Raw genomic sequence first — 11,450 nt, 5'->3', positions numbered from 1 at the left:
GTCGTATTTTCATAACATATGGTATTGAAAAACATTTTTTTTATTTTATAAAAACAGTACGATATTCATTGATATGAAAATGAATAAGTACAAAAAAGAGAATAGGACGCATATTAATGACCTTGATAAATATTTTGTTTGAAATTTTAACCCGATCGAAAAAAGGATAAGGCGCATATTAATGATCTTGATAAATCAAAGCTACATGCACAGTACTTGGATGTGTTTTTTGTCTAAATGGTCAAATTTTTAAGATGGGGTAGAATTATTACAGAAAAAGTTGAAGAGAAGCTAAAACGACCAACCTAAGTTGCCTTCCATTCCACGTTCCTTCCTCTCTAAAAACACCAGTATTTAGATGCTTCTGTTTCCCGGAGTGCTTTTCTTTCTCTTAAAATCTGAATCCATCTTTCAGCTTATACAATTTGTTCTATGGCTTCTTTTCTTTCGTTCCTCTTTTTCCAATTACCTGTTCCTTTTCCTTAAGCTTTATTTCTATTTTGTTCCTTGGAAAAGCACTTTTTGCATCAGTCTTTTCTGGTTCTGCTTTCTTTATAAGGTGTTTTAAGATTTGGGGAGTTGAAGCTGTCTGTTAGGAGAACCCATTGAAGTTAGAGAGTTTGGGAGGAGTCTACTGAGGGTGGATTGCGAAAATACTCTACTTTCCGATCGGAACCAAGATTTCGAATCAAGGGTTTTAGACAAGAATCATTGGGGTTATCATACAAGGAGGAAATGGAAAACGTTCCAGCTGGGATTGTTGAGGAGGATGATCAGATCGATTTGCCACCGGGGTTTCGCTTCCATCCAACCGATGAAGAGCTTATTTCCCACTACTTGCACAAGAAGGTCATTGATACCAGCTTCTCTTGTAAAGCTATGGGGGAGGTGGACTTGAACAAGTCAGAGCCTTGGCAATTGCCTTGTAAGCTTCCTAAAACAAAATTTCCCAATTGTTTTCTTTCTATAACACAATCTGTTTTGATCAAATTGTTTTGGGTTTTGTTTGTTTCGATTTGATTTACTTTGTTGTTTTCGGTTTTTCGCAAAAGTGAAAGCGAAAATGGGAGAAAAGGAGTGGTACTTTTTCTGTGTGAGAGACCGAAAGTACCCAACTGGTCTGAGGACTAACAGGGCGACCGGAGCCGGATACTGGAAGGCCACAGGGAAAGATAAGGAGATCTACAGAGCAAAATCTCTGGTTGGGATGAAGAAAACCTTGGTTTTCTACAAAGGAAGAGCCCCGAAAGGAGAAAAAAGTAACTGGGTTATGCATGAATATAGATTGGATGGTAAATTCTCTGTTCACAACCTCCCCAAAACTGCAAAGGTATGGCTCTTCCCCTGTTTTCTTGTTTTTGGATATGGAATTTCTTGCAACGGGGATGTTACTGTGGCGGTATCCCAGGCTGAACATACACTGCTATACAATAAATTGAAGCATGTGGCAGTTCGTTATTGGATTGAGATACCTCCGCAGTAGCATCTTCGTTGCAGGTAAGTTTCTCGTGTTTTTACTATGTTTATTTGTTCATGTATTTTGATGCTAGTTTTATTTGTGCCTTTTTTGTGTTGCACTTTGCAGAATGAATGGGTGATTTGCAGAGTTTTTGAAAAGAATTCTGGTGGCAAGAAAACCCATATTTCTGGATTTATGACTTTGGCTTCTCTCGGAAATGAAATTGGTCCTTCTGGCCTACCACCATTGATGGATTCTTCGCCCTACAGCCCTGCCAAGGCCAAACCTGCTTCTGAGTCCCATTACGTGCCCTGCTTCTCCAACCCTGATCCCGCTGATGTTCAAAGAAACCAAGGGAATATTGTTGATTACATGAACAGCAATCTTTTCTTTGGTGTTTCTTCAAACTCTTCCAACTTTTTCCCAAGAATCCCACTTCCCAATTCATTCTACTCTGCTCATAATGCTCCGATTTCGACAAGTTCCAAGTTCCCCGGTTCGGATATACTGCAAGATCAGTCCATCCTGAGGGCCTTGTTAGAAAACAATGCTGCAAACATGAGGCAGCAGAGCTACAAAACACAGAGGGAAATGGTGAGTGTGTCCCAAGAAACCGGCCTCACAAGCGATATGAACGCTGAAATCTCTTCAGTCATGTCCAATCTTGAAATGGCAACAAGGCCATATGGTGATCAAGATCCTCCAGCTGAAGCAGCAGGCCTGGATGATTTTTGGAATTATTAATAATTTCAAAGCAGCAAAATAAGATTAGTATATAGTTTTATTATATTAAAAAAAAAAAGTAAAAAAAACAGCTTCAGCTAGTATTCCTGTGTGAGTAGATAATTTATAGATATTCTGAACCTAAATTGAAAATTGAATGAAAGTGAAGCATATATTAATGTAATGTAAGAAATTATATGATGTATTGGTGTTTTTCTATTTATTTCTTACAATATTGGCGACATATGAGAACGAGAATCAGTTGGTGATAATGATTTTATTTGCATATTTTACTCATCAAAAGTTTGTACTCTCTCTTGGAGTTTTCTGGATTTTAACGAATGCTTGCATCACTCAAACGAGCAAGTGGTTTAATAAATATAATTTAAACTACAAAAAAAAGATTTAAACTTGAATACAGGTAAATAAGCGTCCTCTTCTAATTAACTTTGCTAGGTCGAGTTATTCCTAATAAGTTTTATTATTCTATGATACTTTATCAGTTTAATGGTGGGAACTCAGGTCAGTATGCTGTTGACTTTCTCACTTTCTTTCAACCTATCTCCTTCACTCTATCACACACACGTGCATGTCACACTCAAACACAACCGTGGTATTGGTAAAATGAAAATGTAGTTAGTCATTTTATAAATTTTAGCCTTTTTTCATTAATTTACTTTGACTTGCATGCTATGATATTTGTATTCATATATTTTGTGAAACTGACAATGCCAAAAAAAATCCTAATCCTCCAATTTTCGGGATCAACAAAGGGTAGTATAGGAATATTTACCTCTTGTCTATTGACTACGTCTTTCGTCTTGATTTTAGATCCTGACTCATCATGTCTAAAAGAACCCGAGATTTTTCTTAACTTAACTTTCCACCTAACCATTGACTAGAGCAGGATGTTTATACATATATTATTGTTGAACTGCTAATTTGAAACACACATTTTAAACAAAAAATCCTCTAATCAGTAATTTAGGTTGATAATATGACATTAAAGGATGAAGGGTTAAGACCTGTATGAATAACTACCCAATTTTTAGAGGTGATTCCAAATTGGTTTCAACTTTTTTAAAACAAATAACTACCCAACGTTTAGAAAATTGGACACTCAATAGGCCACCAATGGTAATTGATTATGTCCTTAATGTTAATTGATGACTTGGAAAAATATGGAAGTTGATTTTCACTAACTCATCATTTTTGGAGTTTTGAATCCCCAAATAGACCCCTCTTAGCGAAGAAAAACGCGAAATTTGTCAGTTAAAAGGAATCGTTTTAGAAATTTAGAGCTCTACAGATTACATGAGAATGAAAATCGCTTTAATACTTGTATAGGCCATCACTTAATGTTGATGACCTAATGGAAGTTTAATTTTCAAAACGTTTAGTAGTTTGAAATATTTTTAAAAGTTGGGCCACTTTAAAAATACCCCTTAAGATTAAGTAGTTTTCCGTACTTAAGTAAACCTAATTTAGGTTGGAATCAATTTAAAGGTACCCCTTAAAATTAGGTAGTTATGTCAAATTGTTTGATAGAGAAACTATTGTCCTTTTAATTAGTCGGTTTTTGCTAAATAGTTGATAGCCTCAAAAAGCAACAACTGAGAGTCTAATTCATCGGAAGTATCTTCAAAACGTTTATGTAAACCAAACTTAAGATTTCCACAACGAGCAAAAAAAATAATTACTCGCTCAACCACATGATTGTTGATAAACAACTATGGTTTACCAGAATTATTATTTCCATTACTATTTGACTAAGGAAATTTCTTACTTTCTTGCTCAAGAGATTGAACCAAACCGCAGGAAATATGGAAATATTGAGTTGACATATATTGCAAGAGAACAAACTTGCTCACTGCCCCTACTTGATGGTGAGCGTTGCGGGTTACCACCAAGTCACCAACTATGAGCTCATTTGGAAGTATTTTTAAAATGACTAAACGTATTTTTAATGAAAATATCTTTGAAATCAATTCTTAGTTAACAATGTGTTGGAGTAAATATGCTTTTATTTAAATATTTTAATTGCTATGTTTTTGTCCGTTGTGATTTTTATATTTGGGTTTATTACAATCATTAAATATATATATATATATATATATTTATTTATATATAACCTAAATTTTCTTTAATCTTACTTTTTGACAAGGAGTAATCTCCTCCACTACTTTTGAAACGCGAGAAAGCTTTATCACATTAATTGATGGGATCCCTTCTCTGAACAGAGAAGAAGAATAGGTCAGATTATGTCCTTATACATTTTTTTGTTCCGTTTGAATATTTACGGTTTTGATTTGACCGTTTTGGTTTTCTTCAGTTTTGATTCTTTAAGATTTCAAGCCTTGAATCTGTCAAACTTGCAACGTATATTTTATATTCTTGCATATATATATAGGTTCCTTGTTTTGAAGAAATAATAGAGAAAGAAAAAAATAATAGTGTATGTGTTTTTCTTAAAATTGAGTTCTAAAGCAACATATAGAACGGGTGTGAGTTTGAAGGTTGTTTCGTTGTGCAAGGAAGAACCTTATCAGAAGAAGGTTATGGGCTGTTTTATCCTTGGGACGACATGATGTTTGTGAACTGCTTGCACACTTTGAGCAGAGCCGCGAAATGTCTTAAAGAGAGGGACTTAGTCCGCAACTCATCCCAAGAATCATTCACCACTCAAGGCTTCTACATTTTTCGGGTAATTTCGTTCCTTTCTATTTTAGTTTTCAACACAATGCTAGTGAATCTTAGAAGACCACTTAAAATGTTTCTCACAAAAAGCATATGAGTGGTGTTTCTTGTAGGCAGTTATTCAAGTACTTTTGAAACCCACAAATATTTCTCTAAAAACACACTCATTTATTTTAAAAGCGCCTCCAAACGAACCCTACACATGTATCGTTGGATGAATCAGGTTCAATTTACCACGCCTTGAAATAATAATTCATCGAATGCAGGTAATGTAATGGTAGCTCACTCGCACATTAAAGGTGATGAACAGTTTAATCGCCGTGGAGAATCTCAGAATCATGGAAGTCTAGTGGAAAATGGACATTGGAAACACTATTAACTGTAGCCCGTAGGAAAATAAAACAACTTTCTAAATTCATCAAGTTCACATCTAAAGGATAAGACTTCTTAAAAATCCAGAAAAGTCTTGTCACAAATATATTCTCGGGTAACAAAATCTTATTATACTAATTTGCAGGAAAACGAGGTCCAATATATATATATATACACACACACACACACACACACACACACATATATATATTCATTGTCTTTCTCATAGAGTCTTTCAACTACGGAGATTCGTTGGTATTGGATCAATTTGTAAATCCAACTGTGTCTTCTGACCCTTTTCCATATGAATTATGATGCAATCAATCCGTTATCAAGCTGTAAAGCCTGATGTAAGAATATTTACCTTATTCATTTATTAAGTAATATTTTTATAACATGTGGGGTTTTATTTTTTGACACACGCATGATCAATCTCCAACCACGAATGTATTTGAGTCCTTCACGACATGTTTAATTCGCATCAGTAATATTAGATTTTATATATGAAAGCTATTGCCGTTTTTGCTTTCTGCAGAATAATTTTTCTTGACAACAAATTCATGAACCTCCAATTTCAAAGGGGTGTATTTTTGCTCACGTACCACTCTATTTATTATAGTTAGATGAGTTTAAATTTTTAAAATTTAAACTCATCTAACGATAATAAATAGGACGATAAATATTACTATCATTTAAGGACGGTGCACACCAATATTTCTATTCCAAAAGAGTCAAACGTGACCCCAAAATTCACCCAATAGAATCAAGGGTCCCATGTACTCAGCAATATGTTCTCAGGCTACCCCTTCATCATCAAAATGTTATATTAACTTATACTTCCGAGTTAAGTATCATAACATATATAATTTATATATTACTCATTATCCAAATGTAGGAACATTGGATTGGATTATTTTCATTCATATGGCTAACCATTTTATATATACATATCATAAGTATTTGAGCTGTAAGAAATATAATTCATTAAAGAATAAGAGAAATTAAATTACAATTATTAAAGAAAAAGAAATATAATTCTTTAAAGACATGCATCTAGCGTAAAAAATTGAGGTGTATTAAGCGTAGCTAAGGATTAATAATCTATGGGAGATAAATAGAGAAATGCTAAGGAGTCTATCTCAAGGTGGGACTCTTCATAGACTCTTTGTCACCTCATTATTTAGCGTTAATTCCCGGGTTAACATTATAAAACATTGTGCAAAAAATATGAGGTGACAGAGAGTCCCACTTTTATGAGATTCTCCTTTGCCTTTCTCTTTTAAATATAGAGTCAGATGTAGCTTATTCCAGCCAACCCCTAATTATTATAATTATCTTTTAAATTTTTGTACAATTGAGTCGCTAGAAGCATATAGAGAGAATAGTCTTATACCCAATTCGAATGATATTAAATGAAAAAATGGAGCCTTAGCATCTCTTCTTATCCTTAGTGTGTATCAAGGGAAAATTTTCTATATTTTCATGTTTTCTTTTGTCAAATATTTATGATAGTTAATTCATTTTTTAAGATCAAATATGTGTCTGTATCCTTAAAGGGAAGGGATCCCATTTTCATTATAAAAAAAAAAAAAAAAAAAACGAGGATTAGTTATGGGACTCACTCCACATCGAACTTCAATGATATGAACTGTTTATTTTGTCAATCTCGATTCAAAGATCATCATTGCAAAAATTAATTCAATACAAAACCATTTGTCTATTTAATTGTCACGATGAAATTTCAATGTTTTCTAGATAACAAAGTGTTCGTCAATTCCTTTAAACTCAACTAGATGTCTCAAATATTTTCGATTTGAATAATATTTTGCAAAGATGATCTATAAAGTGCAATTTGAAGACGGTTCGAATCGTTAAATTCGATGTGTAGTGGGCTCCACAACTAATTCCATTTTTTTATAAAAAAAAAAATAAAGATTTCTTTTCTTAAAGGCTTCTTATATATACATATATTTTTAAGTTATCATTATTAAAGAACATGGTAAGTTTAAAACTATTATAATAATTTAAAAGGAGAAACTTAAAACCTGAACTTTATGACTCAAGATATATTTTTGATAATTGAAGCTTGTGATAGTGAACCCATATTTATGGACTAGGATTCTCGTTCCTCCTTTTTCCATTCCCTTTCATTTCGTCCTCTCATGTTGTTCTATTTTGTCTTTCTCTTGCTATAAAAAATTAACATAAGATGTTGATAGGACTTAACCGTGACCGTTCAATTAGAAGAGGATGAAAAAAAAAGGAGAGAATCCTACTCCCATATTTATAGGGCATTGTGTCATGCCACCTAGATACTATTTTCCAATTTTGTGCATAATGTATGGTATGGTGGTTTTCTCTTCATAAAAGCTTGAAGAACACGGAGGGTATTTGTGTCAATACAAAACATAAGAAAAGCTACGTGACGGAGTTTACACCCCGAACGAACGCTGAATGTTGCGAGGTCAGATTCAGTCTTAGGCCTTTTTAACGGTCGACACGTGCCCCGCTCAAATCCGACACATGCTTCCAGTTTTGCTGCCGTCATCAGGTGGCCCACCAATACAACGGTTTCCATCAATAGAAGCGCGTCACTTGGCACAGGTGCTGTGCGCCCGCCTAACCGCGCTATCGTGAATTCGCGACAAGCCCCATCATTCCTTTGACTATTTTCTCACGCGGATTTTTTCTTTGTTCGAAAGTTTGTTTAAAAGAAAGATGGATACAGAAAAGCAAAGTATGTTATCACACACCCAAAACGAAATTGTATAATATTGTAAATTTTATTTTGAATGAAAACAATAGCTTTATTGATAACAAACTCGATAAGAGTCATGATGAATGACATCTCTAATGACATCAGGGGTTCTTCAAATTATATGTAAACTTGACTTAAATTAATTAATTAGTATTGATCAAATTATTAATGAGAATTGTTACTAATATTTCAAATTTTTATTTTGCCCTTCTCACAAATGTATTTTTATTTTTTAATATAAAAAATTTGGAATGAAAAATAAAAATTTTACAATGTCAATAACAATTCTACTATTAATTATGTAGTGCATTGATGTAAAAGAAATGCTAAGGAGACTCTCTCAAAATGAGATTCTCTATAAACTCTCCGTCACCTCAAGGATTAATATCAATTATCGTGTCAACGTTATAAAAATATTGTACCAAAAACATGAGGTGACAGAAAGTTTACTTTTGAGACTGTCTCCTTAGCATTTTTCTTGATATAATCACAGTTGAATTGCCACTTAGTATTACGGTTTAGTGATATTCCTATTCACTTGTAAGTGAAAGGTCTTAGGTTTGATTTTTCCCAAAGACGAATTTGAATCACATTATTGCTAACCCATTGTGAGGCTTAGTTCACTCCCCGGCTCCTTATTGTAAATATTATCGCTTGTTCAATAAAAATAAATAAATAAATAAAAACAGTTGAATTAGTCCACACACAGTTACATTGTCAAATTCTCGTGTAACCAATTGCTTTATTAGTTGGACAAAGATTGGGCACCCCATAGACTATGCCCTATTGAGTTCTCAAAATAGTAACTCGACCAGTTTGTGATGTGGTTAATGGGGAAATGAATTTGGAGACGATTTTAGGTTCGTTCGGATAAGGTATCATGTGAGTCAATCTTATCCTTATCAACCTCTTATGTAAAGTCCATTGTTTTGCTCCAAAGCTAGATCAAGAAATAGAGATAAGATGGAGAATTTAGTACTATTTATGATTTGGTTTCCTTTTTAAGAATGGGTTTAGAGTATTATTCTTTTCTATTTTGTTTGAAATTCACTTCCTTAATATTTGCGGTTTTAGTTAAAATTGCGATTGACAATTGTTCTTACGCTCACAATCTAAGTTGAAATACAAAATTAGGGTAATGTTAGAGGGAGATTAAATTTTGTAAATTGTATGACGTGGTTGTTGATAATTGGATTATTTCTTAAGTGTGATTAACGTGCTTATTTTTTATTAGTGACACATCATATTGTTTGCAATAGTTTTTCTTGCATTTACTTACACAATTATAGCCCACATTTTGGTAATTTAATTGCATGAGCCAACCCAAAACCCTCATAGAGACGTGGAACATATTTGTTGGGTTTGGCATGTTTGATAGTGTTGCTATATATTGGTTAAAAAGTCAACATAATTTTGGAGGCGTTTGGTTCAATATTATTTTATTTTATGGCGAAATTCCACAAAATAAGTAACAATCTTCGTAGACCAAAACATCAACTAAAAAACAAAAAATAATTACAACATAACTGACCACTAATCTCCTCAAGAACAAAGGTTGAGTTTCTTTTCAAATTTTTTCACAATACAAAGTTATAAAATTTAGTTTAGGTCAATGAGCATATAGAGGTCAATTGAAACAATTCTCTTATTCAACTAAGATTAATAAAAATATTTCATTCGTTGACCTCTTTTTAAAGGGACACAATATTGATTGGTCCAATCTTTGTTGGATATATGAGATGCTATTTACATTTACAAGGGATAGATGAGATACTAACTCGAGTTTTTAAGTTGACATTGTTATCTAAACTTAGATTTAGCCAAATTAGTTAAAATATCGTATTATTTTAGCGCACCAAGTTAAAATTTTTTTTTTTCATAATTTATTAATTTAGTGTAAAACATTGTTAGCGTTGAAAAACAAAACAAAGCTGGATGTTTTCGTCTATTCACTAAAGCTAGAGAAAAGACCAAACTATACGACATATAACTAGCAAGGCCGGTCCAGTTATTGGTCCATGCATGTCCATTGCATATCTTGGACTGGCAATACAAATTCAAATAAAAAATTTAAAATAATTCATTGAAAAATAACAAGGATAAACATGATTTTTTTTTATTTTTTTTTCAGCAACGAGTAAGGACAAGGGTTTCATAAAAAAGAAAGCACAAGGGTTTCATGAAAAAGAAAGGACAAGGGCAGCTTTTTTATCATAAATTTTAGAGTAATATAAGGAGAGTAAATTTGTAGATAAAATTTTAAAAACTAAAGAACGTAAAAGTTGATGATTGGTTTATTGATAACACATTATTTAGTTTGCAAATTGAGTCTTCTTTTCATTATCTTAAATTTTAATCAACGAACTTGAAAACTTACACAATCAAATATGCCTGTAGTGTACTGACCACTTGGTGGTAGTTGGTGAACAGATTAATACAGGAAACAAAGTGAATCATCTGTATAAACGGTGGTCCGTAATCCATATAGTCCATGAACCTAAAGGTATTTTTAATGTCCGTAGGATTGTAAAATTTGTTATCCCCTCTGCAGGCAAATGTGATGCAATCCACGAAAAGGGAGCTTTCAAATTAAGCATCAAATTTTATGCCCTCTCTTAAGACTACTCAAACTCTTGAGCTAAAACCTAAAATTTAGGTTCTAAATCTTTCCCAACTTGTTTCAACCCTCGGACTAAAATCAATTTTGGGTTAGAACTGATTTTTGGGGAAATTTTAAGCCAAAGAACCTGCCAAGGTAAATGGCATGACCCATTGCGCGTGAACGCGCCAGAAAAAAGGGTAGCAAATAAAAAGCAACGCGCCAAAAGCAAAATAAATGGGACACTGTTGTGCAGAAATGGGGCCCAACTTGATGGGGTTGTCGGGCATTTTTGTGTGATCCCAATGGCCTCATTTTGATTGGATGACATGGAGAATAAAACTTAACCCAAAAGAGTTGGAAAAGAAAATTTGTTTCTAGGTTAAAACTTAATTTTGAAGTTAAAATTTTAGATTTTAACCCAAGGGTAAAAGATGGTCAAAATGCCCAAACCATATATTATAATAGATTAATACAAACTTGCAGGCTCAAGTCGCTCACCATTTGTTTCACTATCAATGGGCTCGTTCCACAACGGCATGCATGTATTTTTAATTTCTTGTGTATTCATTAATCTCCAAAGTGAAGTATAAATAGGAGTTACAATTTGTATTACATATACATTTCTTCGATGTTAAACAAAAGATTACTATTTACACTTAACTAATATTTACACATATAACTCACAACACTCTCCCTTAATTGGAGTAAAGATGTCGTGCACGCCCAACTTGTCAAGCGAGTTGAGAAACACACTAATAGACACAACCCTAGTAAACATGTTAGTGAGTTGATCTTTAGATCCCACAAATGGAAAAGCAATAATTCCAGCATCTAGTTTT

General features: G+C 33.3%; 1 protein-coding gene across 1 annotated transcript; it reads left to right on the top strand.

Moving 5' to 3' along the window:
• Positions 1-289: 289 nt before the first annotated feature.
• Positions 290-2,454, top strand: LOC103931276 (NAC domain-containing protein 100). The gene is made up of 3 exons (XM_009340710.3): positions 290-925; positions 1,053-1,330; positions 1,586-2,454. The coding sequence occupies exons 1-3, from the start codon at positions 736-738 to the stop codon at positions 2,201-2,203; spliced, it is 1,086 nt and encodes a 361-aa protein (XP_009338985.2). The 5' UTR covers positions 290-735; the 3' UTR covers positions 2,204-2,454.
• The last annotated feature ends 8,996 nt before the right edge of the window (positions 2,455-11,450 follow it).

The sequence above is a fragment of a genome, unplaced genomic scaffold (assembly GCF_019419815.1).
Source record: "Pyrus x bretschneideri cultivar Hongxiangsu unplaced genomic scaffold, Pyrus_bretschneideri_v1 Contig27, whole genome shotgun sequence".
NCBI classification, from domain to species: Eukaryota; Viridiplantae; Streptophyta; class Magnoliopsida; order Rosales; family Rosaceae; genus Pyrus; species Pyrus x bretschneideri.
Note: the sequence above shows the minus strand (reverse complement) of the source record. Positions and strands in the feature narration are given on the sequence as shown.

Coding starts and splice junctions, on each gene's coding strand:
- LOC103931276 (XM_009340710.3), top strand. CDS start 736: ATGGAAAACGTTCCAGCTGGGATTGTTGAGGAGGATGATCAGATCGAT. Junction 926..1,052: donor AGAGCCTTGGCAATTGCCTT/GTAAGCTTCCTA, acceptor TTTTCGCAAAAG/TGAAAGCGAAAATGGGAGAA. Junction 1,331..1,585: donor ACCTCCCCAAAACTGCAAAG/GTATGGCTCTTC, acceptor TGCACTTTGCAG/AATGAATGGGTGATTTGCAG.